At 57.6% G+C, this 17,945-nt stretch overlaps 1 protein-coding gene across 4 annotated transcripts in view; it reads left to right on the plus strand.

Moving 5' to 3' along the window:
• The window catches only part of ARHGAP27 (Rho GTPase activating protein 27), an 81,392-nt gene that overhangs the window by 53,506 nt on the left and 9,941 nt on the right, over positions 1–17,945 (plus strand). For 3 of the 4 annotated variants that reach the window (XM_074978860.1, XM_074978862.1, XM_074978861.1), the window contains 8 exons: positions 2,721–3,152; positions 3,457–3,684; positions 4,608–4,721; positions 5,799–5,866; positions 9,376–9,463; positions 13,961–14,065; positions 16,527–16,625; positions 17,339–17,444. In XM_074978860.1, the coding sequence (XP_074834961.1) occupies positions 2,721–3,152; positions 3,457–3,684; positions 4,608–4,721; positions 5,799–5,866; positions 9,376–9,463; positions 13,961–14,065; positions 16,527–16,625; positions 17,339–17,444 (1,240 nt within the window). The remainder of the gene's footprint in view (positions 1–2,720; positions 3,153–3,456; positions 3,685–4,607; positions 4,722–5,798; positions 5,867–9,375; positions 9,464–13,960; positions 14,066–16,526; positions 16,626–17,338; positions 17,445–17,945) is intronic. The other variant, XM_074978863.1, reaches the window with a different exon arrangement.

A 17,945-nucleotide genomic window follows, 5' to 3' on the forward strand; every position in this document is an offset into this window, starting at 1 on the left:
GAGCCGCTGGAACCCCTGCGGGACACTGGACACCTCTCTCAGATCAGAGGGGCCACCAGGCCAACCCGGGCTGACTGGCAGTGCTCAGTTCCGGTTTGGCCCAGCTGCCGTTCAGTCACACAGGAGGAGGGGCTGAGCCAAGGGAAGGGGCCATGGCATTATGCCTGAGTCAGGTGCCAAGGGGGGCACCTGAGACCCCCAGAGCCCTAACACCCCACCCCCGCTGCCCCGCACTGCTGAGTTCAGGTTCTCATACGTGGGGTGAAGATTCCAGCCCCAGGGAGTATTCTGCCTAGAGTGGCAGGCTGAGTGTGCTGTAGAAGATGAGGACAGAGGTCTGGGGGTTGGGAGAGGACTTGGTTTCTGTTCCTGGCTCTGTCTGGCTGAGTCTGAGCCAGTCACCTCCATGCTCAGTGCCTCAGGGGCCTTGCCTGGCCTGTGGCTGGCTCTGTAGGGTAGGCATCCTCCTGCACTCTCCCAGCAGGGCCCTGATCCTGGCCAGGGCCTTCCCATGCCCTGCCATACAAAGGAGATAATGACTAGGGACTTGGTGCTCTATTTGGACTTGTCCATGCAGACACCTGTACCTAAGCTGACCCTTCCTGAGAGCAGCCCTGCCTGGTGTGGACTTGCAAGGCCACTTGCTGTGCAGTGACCCCAGAATGCAGTGGCCTCATGGCTGGCCTCCTCTTTCTCGAGAGTGGTGCATACTGGGGAGATGGGCGTGGGGTGAGGTGAGGCAGTCAGAACAGCGGTCAGGGGGCTCTGTGTGAATCTTTGTCCTCATGACAGCACCAATAACACAGACAGTCTTACACTTGCCGAGATTGAAAGGTGAAAACAATGATTTGTGCCTCAATGGCATGGTTCCTTTGGGCTTGTGACGGTGCATTGCCTGAGCCGGTTAGTTTCCTGGTGCAGCCAGTGAGCTTGTCTGCCCTTCGCTCAGGCAACCCTTAGAAATGTCATGAGGTGGCAGGGGGCAGTTTGGTCTTTCTTTGGTGGGAAAGTTTAAAATGTCCTGCGATTTCAATGGGACTTGATCAGATCTCAGCTTTTTGAAAGCTTTGTTAGTGTCCTGAGCTTGTGCCTTACCTGACTTCCCAGAGGGAACCAGACCATGTTCATGTTCCATTCCATTGGGCCAGGATGTCTAAACTTGGGTGGCTAAATCTAGCTATTGAAGGAAGCATCTTTGTTAGGCCAGCTGGCTCCAGAAAGGTTATCCTGGTTTAACTGCAGTTGTGCGTGTTGGTTGGCCAGGTTTTCTAATTCAGTTTGGTTGAAGCCTGTACAAATACAAGAGGATGCTGGCAATGCCCAGTCTGTTGCGTGAACACCTCACAATACTCTCTCTCCTCCATGAGGCGAGGCAGGGCTGCTTCCCCCCTCGTGCGGCTGGGAGCTGAGAGAGATTAAGTGGCTTGCCCAAGGTCCCACAGTCTGTGGCAGGGAAGGGAACTGCCTTCACCTCTGTCTGTGCTGCCCCTCATTTCCTTGCTGAGGATAAACCTGGTTCTAGGAGCTGGACCAGGGTGTTTGTTGTGGGCAATGCACTGCTTGTACACAGCTGTAGCTCAGGGGCAAGTGTGCCCTGAAGTTTTTGCCTGGATGCTGACAGGAGTGGTTCGCTGATGGCTTTCTCTGTGCCCACAGCAGGGTGGGGTATGGCCATTTTTGTCCCGAGACGTATGAAACATGCTGCCGCAACAATGGCCCCGTCAGGTGGAGGGGTCGGCCAGACAAAGCGAAGGGCTTCCTCACCAGCCACGCTGCTGGCTCCCAGCCACTTTCCCCTCCTCCAGACCCCTCTTCCGGGTGTTCTGAGCAGCTCTCCTGGCTCAAGCCCATGAGGACGGCTGTGCTGAGCTGGGGTAGCCAGACTGCAGCGTGCTCTGGCAGTGCATCTCCAGCCTGGGGGGCAGGCAAAGTGGGCATGGATCTAGTAGTGCCCATGGGACGGGTCAGGTGGAGGGCTGGTTGCTTGGCATGGGGGCGGGGGTGGACGAATGCCTTGGCAGTGCACCGGTCTCCAGCTCTCTTTTTCCATCTGTCAGCAAAATAAATGTTATGTGCACTGAAGCATGTGTGGCAGTACACCAGCAATAGACACTCAGGCTGCCGGCTGTGGGCTAATCAGCTGAGTGGCACCTAGATCTTACCAGAGAACAGGGGCTGTGAGGGAGGGCTCCTGAGCTGTGTGGGTGGGGCTATCCTAGAAGGCACCTGGTATAATGTGGGGAGGAGAGCAAAACCTGGCATGCTCCCCAGGCGTGTTTTATGGAGACGAGGATGCTTTTCAAACCCTGATTTCCAGGAGTCCCGTGAGATCTCAGTTCTGTTGACATCACGTCTAGCCCTGGTGGTGGCAGACGAAAGCTAGAACATGTGGCACTGCCCTGTGGGTGGGCTCGAAGCCCAGAAGGGCCCTGGGTCCCAGTATTTACTTTCTAAACTCAGGACCCTTGGGGTGTGCCTTGTGACTCTGGGACATGTGGAGCTAGAAGCTCTGGGAGGGAGCCTGGCCTGGTAGCCAGAATCCCACTGTGAGTTCCTTTGGCCCTTTTCCCCAATGCGGCCGGCAGTGTCTGATGGTGCCACCGGAATGCTGAGCTGTCACTCCCCCACCCGCACCCGTGACCCCCCCGCCCACCTCTGCCATCCCACCTCCAGGCTGACACTGCTGGCTGCCTAACACCTGTGGTCCTGCTCTCTCCCAGGTCTGCACGGAGGAGCCGAGCCCTGTCCCAGTGTATGTGAATGTACAGGAACTCCGGCAGCAGGTGGCAGCCACTGACCCATCCCTTTCCCAACGCTGCCCCAGCAGTGTCCTGGCAGACTGGGAGACCCACACGGACCAGGGCAGTGGGCACTTGTTCTACTACAACCCTCTGACGGGCGAGACCACCTGGGACTCCCCATTTGAGCGCCTGGCAGATGGAGTGAGTCCGGCTCCCTCTCCCTCGCCGGCTCTCGCCCCCAGCCCCGCAGCAGCAGAGTGGGGCCAGTATGTGGACGAAGCCAGCGGCCAGGTGTTCTTCTATAATTCGGTAACAGGTGAGACATCGTGGGAGCCACCCCTGGCTGCGGATGAGCCTTGTGCCCAGGAGATGCAGCCTGCAGTTGCACCGTACAGACCCATGGACCAGAGGGTGAGTGGCTGGAGGAGCAGGAGGCAGTCCACCAGCTGGATGGCCCAGGAGGGGGATCCGGTTGCTCTGGGAAGAGGCAGGGAGCTGGGTTTGGGGAGGGGCAGCAAGGAAAAGGGCTGACCAGGCAGGGTGGGTTCTCTGCAGCGGGCTGGGGAATGGGGCAGTGTTGGGGATCCAGGGGTGCATGGGAGACTCCTGCTGTGTCCTCTCCTCTCCATGGTGGGGGGAGGGTGTCAGGGAAGCGCACCTAGGAGGGCTTCAGCGGAGGTGGAGCTGTGAATGGAGCTGATGTCTCTCTTGTCAGCCACCCACTCCAGAAACGGACTATCCGGACCTGTTCCCCGAGGAGCTGGACAGTTACCCAGAGGAGGACTATTCCCCGGTGGGCTCCTACGAGCAGGGTGCCTCCTCTTACCGCCCACCAGGGAGATCGCCCAGGCACTCGGGGGAGTTGAGCCCCTCTCCAGGCTGGTACAGCCAGAACAGCTTCGAGGGACAAGCCTTCTACCCTGACCCCTATGGCTCAGACGCGGTATGCTGTCCGCGAAGCGGGGGTTCACCTGCCCCAGTGATTCAAAAGGGCCTGAAGCTCCTGCTGCTTCTGCTACTGCAGGAGCAGTGAGAGCTGGAGCCCTGGGCACCACTCTGGGGGCTCTGAGGGCTGCAGGTGATAGTGCAGCACACTAAGGTCTGGGGGTGCTCAGGTTGGCTGCCCTTGCCCCGCCCCTCCTGTCTGGGGCCCCACCCTTCCAGGGAACCCAGAGCCAGCCCCTCCACACATCCCTGGCCTAGGAGCATGGCAAGGAGCTGCCAGGAATGTGTTTGTGGACTTTGAGGCCACAAAGGACCATGCTAAGCCTCCCCTGTGGCCTGCACGGCCAGCCCAGCTCAGAGAGCCTTCCCTGGCTTCCCGATGGTGCAAGAGCAGTGGCGATGCCCTGGCGCTGGGGGCCCCTGCACTGGGGGTGTACGAACCAAATGTGGGCCCTGCCCTAGGGAGCGGAGCGCCAGGTGTTGGGCTCCACTGACCAGGGGTTCTGCACCCCAGCACACACCCCTGCACAAACCCTGGTTCACCCCAGGGCAACCAGTCAGTGCTGCATACCTAGGGCAGCTCTTATCAGGTTTGCTTGTCAGCTCCTGCACTCAGTGAGGGAGCAGAGAGCGATTTGCTGCAGGCAGCAGAGCAAGGCCAGAGGATACACAGGAGGTGCCAGGGAAATGGAAGATAGCATGGTCCTACAGGCAGGGCACTGGCCTGGCATGCAGCAGACCTGGGCTTTGTTCCCAGCTCTGCCCCCAGCTGCTCTGTCCCCTGTCCCCACAAGTCTCGTGTTCAGAGGAAGTTCTCTGCTGCCCCTTAGTGCGTACAGCTCCTAGTGCGACAGGCTTTGCTGGCTGGCACTGGGCGCTTGTGGTAAGTACGGTGTGTAACTGGCTGGTGTCTGCTCTCAGCTCTCTGTGCCAGGTGGCCACCGGCGAGCCAGCAGTGGGTCCAGCCAGGACAGCAGCTCCTTTGCCAGCTGGCAGAGCAACATCCCGGTGCTGCTCCTCCAGAGAGAGGAGAAGGTGAGGGAGAGGCCTGGACTCATTTGGCTGGTGGGTGACCTCCGCTGGGTCCCGAGCAGAGTGTGCACCTGTGCTCGCGCCTTTGGTTCCAGCAGCAGATCTACCCTCAGCTCTGCCCTTTGGCACCGTCCCAAGCAGGGGCTGTTCACCTGCCAGGGTCCCGGGTGGGGAGGTGTGGGGAAGTGGCAGGTGCTGCAGCCTGTGCCTGACCTGATGCACGTGGGCCCCATGGTGGGTGTAGGGGGCATGCCCATGGGCTTAGACCTTCCTGGGACAGGCTTGGGGGCGAGCTGTTTGCCTGATGAGTTGTGATCTAGATGCCCGGCTGGAAATTCATAGGAATGTCCTGGGTGCTTATTGGGCTCAGGGCTGAACTGCTTCTGGGGGTTGGGGCTGTTAGATTTTGTGGGTGTCCCAAGACTCTGGCATGGGGCCAAAACTGAGGGGTTCTGAGTGTGGGTGGGCCTGGGTATTGAGGCAAGAGGGTAGGAATGGGAGGGGTCGAGGGCACCGACTGGAAGTGGAGGCTCTGGGGCGGGGGGCAGGGATGAGGCCTTTGGGGTGCAGGAGACAGCTCCAGGCTGGAGCCAAGGGGTTTGTAGTGTGGGAGGGGGCTCAGGACAGCAGGGTGGGGTGGGGGTGCTGGAGGGAGCTCAGGGCCAAAAGCAGGGTCTGGGAGGGGGATGGGGTACTGATTGGCCTCGGGGCTGGGGCATAGCACTTGCCTGGGGCAGCTCCCATCTGTGGGGATCAGGTGGCTCAGCACAGCCCGTGCTGCTCTGTGCTCACCTGTGGGCCCCACACTCCAATGGGTAAGGGGGCCCTGCAAAAAGATCTGGACTACTGTCAGCCTGGAGATCTTTTGCAGGGTCCCCTTAGCTGGAGGCCCTGTGCTGCAGCACATAAGGCTCCTGCATTAATCTGGGCTAGGTGGGAGGATGGCGTCCTGGTCCCCCCTAGGATGGTGTGCTGGGGCCGCTCCAGCAGGGGTGCCGAAGACAAGCTGTGTGAAAGGCGATTTCCCTGGGGAAATGCTCGCAGGATGGAGTTAAACCCCGACCTGTCTTTGTCTCTCAGCTGAAAAGCCTGGAGAAGGCTGGAGTTCTGTACCGGACAAAAACAGTTGATAAAGGGAAGCGATTACGGTAAGAGAATCTCTGTGTGGCGAGAAGCACCTGGGCAGGTCCCTGATGCGCTGGCGTTCCACAGACTCAATGCTGGGGAATTCATGGTCTAACCCACTGGGTCTGCTCCAGATCCCCAGGGCAGAGGGGATCACTATGGTGATCCCATCTGACCCTGGGTAGCCTAGGCCAGAGACTGGCTTCATGATAAATCGCTGAGCAGAGCTGCTCGAGAAACAGCCAACTTGGATCCCAGCAGTCTGGTGGCTTCTCCATCATGGACAGCCCTTGGTGACTTGTTCTGATGGTTAATTACCCTCTCTGTTAAACAGTTACACCTATTTCCAGTCAGACTCCTTATGTTCTTATGATTCCGTCTAACCTCAGCACACAATGCTGGATTCCCTCCTGGACTGAAAGCCTGTTGTTAATTACATGCTCCCCACATAGGCACTGACAGACCCTGATCAACACCCTCTGCTTTAACCTTCTCCTTGTTCAGCTGCATAAATGGAGTTTCTGGAGCCTATAATAAGGCTAAACCCCGAGCTCTCATCCCTGGTGATGGACCCCCCCCCCAGCACAGAGCCACAGGCTGGTTGTAAGCCCCTGCCTCTCGTCTTCCTGGCAGTGCATTGTTCAGCCAGAGCTCTCGAAAGCCAAATGAAACTTTGGGATCACCTGGTCTGACTTCTGGCATAACTCCAGCCCAAGATTTCCACCAGCTCCCTATCACATGACACTGCTGCCCAGGAATGAGATGTCTGCAGCAGGGGTCCCGCTAATTCTTTTCCATCTGGGCAGAATACATTTTATGTGCACCCAGGCATGTGTGGGTGTGCACGACCCCCTATAGGAGCATGCTGCTGGCTGAGGGTGTTGTGGGTGCTCTGCTTATTGGTTGGGTGTGTTGGAATCTCTCCTCGCAGCTGCCCAAGCACTCAACTACCAGGGAACACTGGTCTGTAGCCAGGTGCTCAGCCCCATTCTGACCCCACACACACTGGCATCTGTTCCACTCCAAGTGTCTGAGAAACAGCCGATCAAATCTGTTTGGGGGTAGGGAGGGGAGGGAGCTGGCATTAGCCGCTGATACTTAGGAAGCAAAAGAATAACTCTGCCAGTGAGGGATGTAGTGCATGCGCGCTGGGCCGTCTGCTCCTCTGGAGGGAGCTTGTGATGTTGCTGTGGCCTGAGAGAACATTGCTTTCCCCCAGGCTTGTGCAGGGCAGGGCTGACTGGAGGACTGGACCAAAAGAAATCTGATGAGGTTCAACAAAGAAGTGCAGAGTTCTGCACTTGGGACAGAAGAATACCAAGCGTTGTTACAGGCTGGGGACCGACTGGCTAATTAGCAGTGCAGCAGAAAAGGACTTGGAGATTACAGTGGATGGGAGGTTGAATATGAGTCAACGGTGTGCCCTTGTAGCCAAGAAGGCTGGTGGCATATTGGGGTGCATTAGGAGAACCATTTCCAGCAGATCTGGAGAATTTATTATTCCCCTCAACTCTGTACTGCTGACGTCACATGTGGAGTATTGCGTCCCATTCTGCTCCCCAGTGTAGAAAGGATTTGGATGCACTGGAGCAGGTCCAGGGAAGGGCAACGAAAATGATTAAGAGGCTGGAGCACATGACTTAAGAGGAGAAGCTGAGGGACTTGGGCTTATTTAGTTTGCAGAAAAGAAGAGTGAGAGTCAGTCTGATAGCAGCCTTCCCCTTCCAGAAGGGGAGCTCTAAAGAGGATGGAAAGAGGCTGTTCTCAGTGGTGCCAGATGGCAGAACAAGGAACAGGAGGTGTAGCCTGGATATTAGGAAAAACTATTTCACCAGGAGGGTGGCGAAGCACTGGAATGGGTTGCCTAGACAGGTGGTGGAATCTCCATCCCTAGAGGTTTTTAAGTCCCAGATTGACAAAGCCCTGGCTGTGATGATTTAGTTGGGATTGGTCCTGCTTTGGGCTGGGGGCTGGACTAGATGACCTGAGGTCCCTTCCAGCCCTAGGATTCTGTGATTCTATTTTATGTCTGGGATGGCTCAGGGGTATCCAGCTGCATCTTGATCAGTTGTTAAAGGGAGCTGTGTCCCTAACAAGCTGTTTGTGTTCATGCTACTGAGGCTGGAGGGGAAGGCATTCACCCTGTCAGATGACCTGTGTGATATCGGGCTAGTCACTCAGGATGACTCGTGTTGCAATCAGGTGGACACAGATCCAGCTAGCAGTGATGCTGTGGCAGTGTGTTCTCCAGTGCTGGCTGGCCCCTCATGCCAGCACTCAAGATCCCAGCTGTGGCATACTGCCAGTGTGGGCTGTTCTGCTCCAGGCTGCGCTGAGCTAGCTGGGTCTCTCTGCCCCCCTGGGAATGTTCAGTTTTCAAGTGAGGGGGACTGAGAAGACCCTATGCTAGGGCAGGCCACACTAAGAAAGCCTCAACCAGCTTTGCCCTGTGTTGCTGCCACAATTTTGATGCATTCTGCAAATCTCTCTGCCCCAGCAAGGTCCAGCTGCCATCCAAGAAGGCACTGAGGGGGGATTTGCTCTCCTGCTCTGGCCCTAATACACTACTGTCCCAGCCCCCACAGGTCAAAGCATCCCTGGGGCTGCCTAGGGCCAATTCCCTGGGACAAGCTCTGTGCAGGTGGTTGTTGTCACTGCTGTTCTCCTGGGCACATATCCCAGTGCTGCTTCAGCCCCTATGTATCCTGCCCCAATGGGGTGTGGCAGGCTGCTAAACTGTGCTTGGTTAGAGCCATGGCTCTGCTACCCTGAGGCTGGTAACCTGCCTTGCAGCGGTGAGGACAGAGGCTAAGCTGGCAGCCCTCCAATGCATTCCCCCATGCGTCCAGGACACAGAATCGTGGAAGGGTTCAGCAAAACACAGAACTGGGGGCTGCCCCCCAGGCATACTGGCAACTTGCAGTGGGGAGCACACCTGCTGAGGACCCAGTGATGGTGGCAGGTGCCCAGAGGCTGTGCCAGTCCCCCAGGCTTGCTCTGCAATATACAGTGTCTGTCCCAGTGCTGCTCTGGGGACTCACTGCTGGCTGAAGTGAGTGCTCTGGGCAGACCTGGGGGGTGGGGTGCCAGACCCTAGTGCAGCCCCAGGCTGTTCAGCAGGAGGTCACATGAGATGAGAGTGGTTCCTTCCTGCTTTGAGATCCGTGCGTCTCTGCTACAAGCATTCGTGTTTGGAGCAAAACTTGCCAGGAGCTTGCAGTAGGGTGCAGGGTTCTGCAGACAATGTGCATGTGGGGCTAGCTGCCCAGCATCCCAGAAAGCAAAGGGCTCCCCACTGCACCCCAGTAACATTTTTATTTCTCCCTGTGTGTGGCTCTGCATGCGAGCAGGAGGGTGTGGGACTGCTAGGCACTGAGAGGACTGGTGCCTACTTGGGAAGGGAGGAGGCCCCTGAAGGAAGGGGCTTGTGTACACGGCAGCTTCCCACCCCCAGCCCAGCAGCATGAGAGCAGGGTCCTGCCAGCATGGCCAGCACCTGGGTTTAATTCTGACCTCTCTGTTTCTCCCACAGGAAGAACTGGAGCTCATCCTGGACTGTCCTGGAGGGTGGCGTCCTGACCTTCTTTAAGGAGTCGAAGCATTTGTCCTCTGGCAGCTTGGTGAGTTGCACACAATCTTAGATGGGCCCAGCCCTAAGCTGCTGACTGGCTGCTCACCAGCACAGCCCTTCCTGACCTTTCTTGCATGGTTCCCTGTTTCCCAGACTCTGTCTTGTGCCCTCCCTCCTCTGTCTCCCATCAGGCGCTGCTCCCCAGTATCTCAAGCAAGGGGCTGTTCATGGACCTGGCCCATTTCCTCTCTCCAGATCTACCCTGACCAGAGCAGGGCATCCAAAGCCCCTGTTCTGATGGCTCCCCAGCTCCTTCTTGCTCTGGATGCTAGCGGAGTGCAAGGCAGGGCACTGCAGTTGCTCTGCAGGCAGAGGTAGTAGGTTGGTAGGAATTGTGGTTGTGCCCAGAACCCAAGCCCCTTGTTCATACCTCCCACCACCACCCCACACACACAGACCCAGCCGCTCTGGGAAAGGGTTTGTTTAGCAGGTGTCCTACTTCTGATGAACTTAAAAATGTTGCTATTACTTGTAGAGGTTTTGGCTAGCTGGTCTTCCACGTGGTTTTTGGCCTTCCTAATGATATTTTTACACTTCATTGGATAGCGTTTATGCTCCTTGCTATATTCCTTCCTGAGACTGAACTTCCACTTTTTAAATTATGCCTTTTATCTCTCATTGCTTCTTTTACTTGGCTGTTAAGCTCCAGTGACACTTTTTTGGTTCTTTTACTGGGGGGAGGGGTTAATTTGGGACACACATTTAAGTGGAGCCTCTGCTAGGGCCTCTGAAAAGTAGCCATGCAGCATGCACTTTTGGCACTGTACTTTTTTCATTTCTGTTTAACCAACCTCCTCATTTTATGTAGTTCACCTTTTTGAAATTAAATGCCATGTGTTGTACTGCCAGGGTGTTTTTTCCCACCATGGGGATGTTAAATTTAATTAAATCCAGGTAGGCTGAGCAAGGAGCAGCCCGTGTATTCACCCTGGACCACATCCTATGCACCATTTACTAAATGAAAAATTGTCTCTTCCCTTGTGGGTTCTAGGACTAGCTGCTCCAAGAAGCAGACATTTAATATGTCAAACTTTAATTCTGCACCCTGTCCTGGGGTCACAGGTACCCGCTCAACGTGGGGATAGCTGGAGTCCCTTATTATTGAGTTTTTATTGTATAGTCTCTCCCAAGTCTCCATTAGGATTTCACAGTCACTGTTGCCATCCTTGTCAGACGGTCGGCAGTATATCCCTACTGCTATATTATTGCTAGAACTTGGAATTACTGCCCACAGAAATTTTGGGGCACAATTAGATTCATTTCAGATTTTGACTTCCTTTGATTCTGCTCTGTCTTACATGTATAGTGCCACTCCCCAGCCAGCATGACCAGTTCTGTCCTTCCACAATATCTTGTACTCTAGTATTATCATGTCCCATTGATTATCCTCATTCCACCAACTTCCCCTCAAACTCTGCCACAAAACTCCCCTTCTCCCACCTGTTTTCCTATCTTGACTAGCTGGACAGTGCTTTGGGGATAATGGAATGACCCTTCGTTCACTTTAATGACCAAACTTTGGTTACGTTAATTGCGCTGCCTCTGAATCCAGAATAAACAAACTCACACAGACTCCCTGCCTCAAAGGCTGTGCTGCTACTGACTTCACCCCAGTCCCACTCAGGCTGTGTTGCAGTTTGTATTGCTGGAGCTGAGGGTCCAGGCTTGACTAGTGCCTGTACACCCACCTGGAGCCCATACAACCTGCTTCCTATGTCTGCAAGGGCTGTTCTCCCCCCAACCTGCCCGCCAGGGTTAGTGTTTATAATAAGAGGTGTGAGTATGTTACCACCAGCGGCAGAGGAAACCCAGAACTCCCTTGCTAGGCCTCTGGGCTGCGGTCAGAGCTGTTCAAAATAGGGAAGGCAGCTCACAGTGCAGGTGGGCGTTGTCACGCCGCTCGGGGCTGATGTGGGCTTGCAACACTTTGGGCAGCATATTGCAGCAAAGGAAGAGCCTGGGGGTGAGAGGAGAACTAACCGTGTTTGTCTGCCCCAAGCCAGATGCAGGAAAAGGCCAGGCACAGTGCAGGGAGCTCTGTGGGGCCCCTGCTCCAATTCCCATAAACTCTGTCACTGAGGCTTGGTCAGGGTTGAGGGCTGTGCATATGCGGGGAGCCCTGGAGCCTGCTGAAGTGCCTGGTGCAATTTCCTGACCAGTGACCACGTGGGAGGCTGGGGTTTCAAAGGAACCTCAGGGAATTAGGTGCCAAGTCCCCACTGAAATCCAACATGAGCAGTGTTCCCTCTGTAACCCCAGAGGCACTGAGACCAGGGAGAGTGAAATCTCTGCTCTTCAGCCTTGGCTGAGAGCTACCTGGACTTTAGCTCATTTGGTAGAACACAGGGCTTTTGCCCCAGAGGTCACAGGTTCATTTCCTCCTGCCGAGGAGCTGGGTCTAGCAGCATTACACCTGTAAGCTGAGTGCTTGGGCAGCCGCCCATAGGAGAGTTAGGTGCTGCCCAGCTAATTAGCAGGGTACCCACAGAGGGCAGCATGTGTTTCTGTTGGTGGTGAACATGCCTAGGTGCATGTGACAAAATTTATTCTGCCCATGGACAGAATAGTCAAGGGAACACTGAATTGGCCCCTAACTTCCTTAGGGCTTGTCAGCCTGGGAAGGGAGCAGAAGAGTGATTGCGACTAGAAACGTACTTGGGAGGTAGGTTAGGCTAGCTCAGGAAAGGGTCCACTGCTGGTATTACTGACCAAATGGAGGATCCAGGAAGGCATATGCTTCACCTGTACGAGTGAATTCTGGGTGGGTTGCTAGCCTGGTGACCTGCTCCACACCCGGCTTGCTTCAGGTGTAAGGGGTGTTCAATGCTAGGCTACTTGAGAAAACATCTGCTGGCATGGTTTGAGTGGGCAATGGCGTGTTTGCAGTTACAGCTCCCCCCATTTCAGAGTAAGCTCTCCCAGCTCAAGGTCTTATTGGCTGGTATAATTGGGTCTCGGTAACCAACATGCCTAGTGGGTGTGGTTTGCTGTCCCAGGTGGTCACACCTGGCTCACTCCCAGAGAGCAGCAATAAGCAATGTGAGTCAGCAGGCTGATAGCTGGAGCATAGAGGCTCCTGCGCTGAGCACCAGAGGGCCCTGGTTTGGTTCCGCCTGTTGCAAACAGCTGATTTGCACTGTTTCAGCTCTGGAAAGGAGAGGGAGGATAGAGAGTGACTCAGGTGATTTGTGATGCTCTGAAAGAGCTGGGAGGGAGGGGGACGCATAAGAAGTGCAGCGCTCTGGTGCCCCCCATGTGCAAGAGGTGCATGGAGGAGGGGAACAGCCGGGGGTCTGCAGGCCACAGATGGAGCCCCAGTGGGCCACATGCAGCCTGCAGGTTGCCCACACTGTTCTGTCCCCTCCTGTGCTACTGGATTGCTGGGGCATGGCAGAGTCCATGGCTGCAAAGGTCTCTGCTTCAGCTCCCTCTGCAGCCCTGAGGGGCAGAAGTATGGTGGGTTTGGTGTTGGAGGAAGTTGAGCTGCTGCAGGATGTGGGAGAGTGCCAGCCTCGTATCCAGGCTCTCTGAAAGCCCCAGCTCCTCTCAATGGGACTAGGGAAGAATTTCAGCTTTCAGTTTCCCTGGTGGTTGTGGAGAAAGGGATGGGAACCCAACCCAGCCAGCTCCAGCACCCCAAGACAATGTGCTCCTCCCACAGCTGCACAACCTTTTTTTTTTTTTTAACCTCCGGACGCTGTACGCCAGCCAGGTTGGTGGTTTGTAGCCTGACTTGTGAGCTGTGCCCACTTTGGGCTCAGGGATGCCAGTGATGTGCCGCTGGCCAGATCAGCACTCTGAGCCACCAGGGTAGGGCACTGCACCTCCAGTCTGTGCCCCCTATGAACCACTGAGGGGCCCTGCAAGAGCTGCCAGCCACAGCCCTCCATTCTAATCCCTGCCCTGCCCCTGCGTTCCCTCAGCATGGCCTGGGCCTGTCCCCCTGGTCACCTGACTTGGGGCTCCTACGGCAATAGAGGCCAGCAGCATCCTGTCATCCAGGGTTCCATCCACCTTGTGCTGGGTCAGGTACCGGGCTGGGGACCAGAGATCCCTGTGAGCTGAGCACTTGGGCAGCTGCTTGGGAGCGACTCAGAGCCCCCACAGCCACCCGTGGCCGGCAGCGCGTGGTTCTGTGGGTGGTGCACATCTGCACAAGCCTGGCTGCACACAACACCATTTATTCTGCCCACAGAGGGAAGACATTAGAGGGAGCTCTGCAAGAGACACTTCAGCTCCCAAGCCTGTAGAGAGCCTGGCCAAACCACCCCACGGTGTGGTAGCAGGAAGGCAGGACAGCCTGGGCTGTACCTGCCTCTGCCCCCCATGCCCAGCTCTGCAGCCAGCAGAAATGCCCTGAGCTGACATGGGCGCCATGCCCACATAGAGCAGACAGTCGCTCCACCCTGTAAGCAACTTGCTGCTCTGCCCCTGTCAGCCAAGCCCCATGCATCCCTGGGGATGACTGTTTGCCTTCCCTCCCCAGAAACTCCCTGCCATGCTGACCACGCCTGAGCACACCGTGGACCTGCAGGGGGCTGTCGTGGCCTGGGCACCCAAGGAGAAATCCAGCAAGAAGAACGTTCTGGAGGTGAGTGTGTGTAGTGTGGCTTGGGAGGTGTCCCCAGAGCCAGGGGTGGGATGTTGCTTTGGCAAAGAGGCTAAAACCATTGGAAACCCCAAGGCCTGGTCCCCATGCACACTGGGTGAGTTGAGGCCCAGCAGGCCATACGTAGCCACTCGCTTTGGGGGAGGTTCGGGCTGCCAGGCCTCCTGCTCACACCAAGATGCTCCTAGAATCATGCCCAGGCTACCGGTGGCTGCCTCAGCCAAGTCGGAAGATTCAGTGCTAATGGTCTGTGGTGGCAGTGGAGCTGAGACAGGCTCCCTTACCTGCCTGGGCTCCACACAGCTCCTGGAAGCAGCCAGCAGCCTCTCTGCACACTGCCCCCACCTAGAGCACTGACCCCACGGCTCCCATTTGGCCAGGCACCGCAACCAAAGCGACCTGTAGGGGTGGTGCCTGTGTGCAGCAATGTGCACACAGCTACTGCCTGACGGGTGTGCTAGTCACCTTTCAAGAGCCACCGTAGGGAAGCATCAACCCCCGGGACCCTCCTGCACCCAAAATCCCTGCCAGAGTCTGCACACCACACCCTTTCCTGCACCCCAACCATCTGCTACAGCCCGCAGCTAACCCCCCAACCGCTTCCCAGAGCCCACCCTGCCTCCTCCATCCCAGCCCGCACCCCGCACCCCAACCCCTTCCCGGAGCCCACCCCGCCTCCTCTGTCCCAGCCCACACCCCAACCCCTTCCCGGATCCCACCCCGCCTCCTCCGTCCCGGCCCGCACCCCAACCCCTTCCCGGAGCCCACCCCGCCTCCTCCGTCCCAGCCCACACCCCAACCCCTTCCCAGAGCCCACCCTGCCTCCTCCATCCCAGCCGGCACCCCACACCCCAACACCTTCCCGGAGCCCAGCCCGCACCCCACACCCCAGCCCCTTCCCGCAGCCCACCCCACCTCTTCCGTCCTGGCCCACACCCCAACCCCTTCCCGGAGCCTACCCCGCCTCCTCTGTCCCAGCCCACACCCCAACCCCTTCCCAGAGCCCACCCTGCCTCCTCCATCCCAGCCGGCACCCCGCACCCCAACACCTTCCCAGAGCCCAGCCCGCACCCCAACCCCTTCCCGCAGCCCACCCCGCCTCCTCTGTCCCAGCCCACACCCCAGCCCCTTCCCGCAGCCCACCCCACCTCTTCCGTCCTGGCCCACACCCCAACCCCTTCCCGGAGCCTACCCTGCCTCCTCTGTCCCAGCCCACACCCCAACCCCTTCCCAGAGCCCACCCTGCCTCCTCCATCCCAGCCGGCACCCCACACCCCAACACCTTCCCGGAGCCCAGCCCGCACCCCGCACCCCACACCCCAGCCCCTTCCCGCAGCCCACCCCACCTCTTCCGTCCTGGCCCACACCCCAACCCCTTCCCGGAGCCTACCCCGCCTCCTCTGTCCCAGCCCACACCCCAACCCCTTCCCAGAGCCCACCCTGCCTCCTCCATCCCAGCCGGCACCCCGCACCCCAACACCTTCCCAGAGCCCAGCCCGCACCCCAACCCCTTCCCGCAGCCCACCCCACCTCCTCTGTCCCAGCCCACACCCCAACCCCTTCCCGGAGCCCACCCCGCCTCCTCCGTCCCAGCCCGCATCCCACACCCAAACTCCCTCCCAGAGCCTGCGACCCACTCCCAGCCTGTGCCTCCCAGAGCCAATGCCCCCATGCTACCTGCCCCAGCCCAGAGCGTGCTCCCCTGCCTGGTGAAAGTGAGTGAGGATGGGGAATAGCAAGTGGTGGAAGCAGAGGGGCTGGAGTGAGTGAGGTGTTGCCTAACAAGAAGGAGTGGTATGGGACCATGCCCTTGTGGAAGGGGCGGAGCCTGGAGAGAAGGGATGGAACATGGGCAGGGCATGGCTCTTTGGTAGGAAACAGCTGTTAACCCTGTTTAAGGGGGTTTACTTTGGTTTCTCCAGCAGTTCCTTTCCCACATGGCTGCACCACTTCCCCAGCACCCTTAGCACTGGCGACCAAAGCCTCCTCTGCTGACTTGGCTGTGTCAGCCATGGGGGCTGGCCGGGCGTGATCATTTAACCCTCTCAGGGGACAGGGCCATGCCAGCGAGAGGCTGTCATGTAGGCCAGGCCGTGGAACAAAGGAAATGCTCTTGGGAAGTCATCTGCTCTCATCCTCCAGCGCTGAGCTAACCTTGAGTGGTGCTGGAGCATCCTGATGGGCCAGTGGGGGTTGAACTGACCAGGTTTCAGGGCACACCTGGGACTGAAGAGGTTTGAGTCTCCATGAGACAGGCCCCAAGGAGCATCCTGGGGCTTTGCAGGGAGCAGAGCCCTGTGCAGGCTGGAGTTTGCACTCCGAAGCTGACACACCCACACGCATGTGTGCACACACACACGCACCTCATGGCTGGTGGTGAATTTCTGGCCCCTCACACACACAGTGTCCATTCCCCCAGTAATGCCCACTCTGCTGCTTTCAGCTGAAGACTCGCGACGGCTCGGAGTTCCTGATCCAGCACGACTCTGAGCCCATTGCAGCCACGTGGCAGAAAGCCATTGCCGACAGCATCAGCAAGCTGGTGAGGAGGGGCTGCCCTGGAGCTTTCATGCCATGGGGGGCCTGGGCCTAGGACCTCGGGGCCAACCAGCAGAAGTCTCTGGGGCAGAGGCCCTGCAGCAAAACCCCTTGTTCTGAGGACCTATCATGTGGCCCAGCCCCAGGTGGGACAGAGACCCACATAGATGAGTTATACACCCCACTCTCATTGTCAGTGTAGGTGCCCATCCCTCTTCTGCAGCCCAGCTCTTTGCCCAGCCTCAGTTTCCCTTCCTGGTCCATCTCCTGCTCAGCTCTGTCTCCTCCTCAGCCACACCCAGGTCATGTCTTTTGGCTCTCACTTTACCCATTGGGACTGTCTGGTGCTTTCTCTGGCAATTTACAGTACTTTGGCTGCTAGAGACCCCAGCCAGCTCAGCACAGCGGGATGGGGCTTTTCTGACCCCAGCCCTTGAGAAAACAGGCATTTTGAGCAAAGCTGAAAGTTGCCTCTAGCTGCTGGTGCTTCCTCTGCCTTGCAGGAGCCCCAGCATGCCAGGGGCTGTACAATCACAGAACACAGACCCTGTCCCTGCCCTGAGGTGCTGGCAGACCAAGCATCTGTTGTGTCCAGCCTGCTTGTGGCCCATCACTTGTGTTGGGAGGAAGAGCCTTGTGTTATCCGCTGTTTCCCTCCTAACCTCCCCAGCCACAGCTGGGAAATCTCCATACCTCCTGATGCCATGTCTCCCGCAGCCCCCAGAGCTCCCTCTGCATGAGGAGAACGGAAACGCTGGGGACTTGGGAGCCAAGGAGAGACTGGGAACCAGCAAAGAGCGAGATGAGGAGAAAAGGAGCCCAGGTGAGTGGGCAAGAGCTGAGCAGGTCAGCCAGCTCCGGAGCACCCCAGGAAGCCACTGTGCCTCTGCCTGGGAGCTATTGGCTGTGCTGCAGATGAGCTCATCTGCTCAGCTGGGGCCAGGCAGAGCTGGGTAATGACCCAATGGCTCCTGCTCAGGCAGAGCCGAGCACCGGTGAAGATCCACTCCTAGCACACCGCCAAGGTGGTGGACCGGGTTCTGTGCCAGGAAACGGCACGGGAGTGCTCAGTGCATAGAGTCTGAGCTGGGCAGCCTCCGAGGCATGGCTCTGCAGCTCCCAGAACACCACGTTATGTGACTGTTCCCAGCCCCCTTGCAGTGGAGCAGTGTGGCTATAACTTGGGAAGTTCTTTCCCTGCTTGGTGGCTTCCGTACAGCCTGTCTGGGCTGTTAGGGCAGGCTGCAGCATCAGGACTGTAGCACAGCCTGTGCTACACTAGGGCAAGTGGCCTGCAGGGCACAGCCAGCAGCCCCCACACAAG

This window comes from Carettochelys insculpta, chromosome 28 (assembly GCF_033958435.1).
Source record: "Carettochelys insculpta isolate YL-2023 chromosome 28, ASM3395843v1, whole genome shotgun sequence".
Classification (NCBI taxonomy): domain Eukaryota; kingdom Metazoa; phylum Chordata; order Testudines; family Carettochelyidae; genus Carettochelys; species Carettochelys insculpta.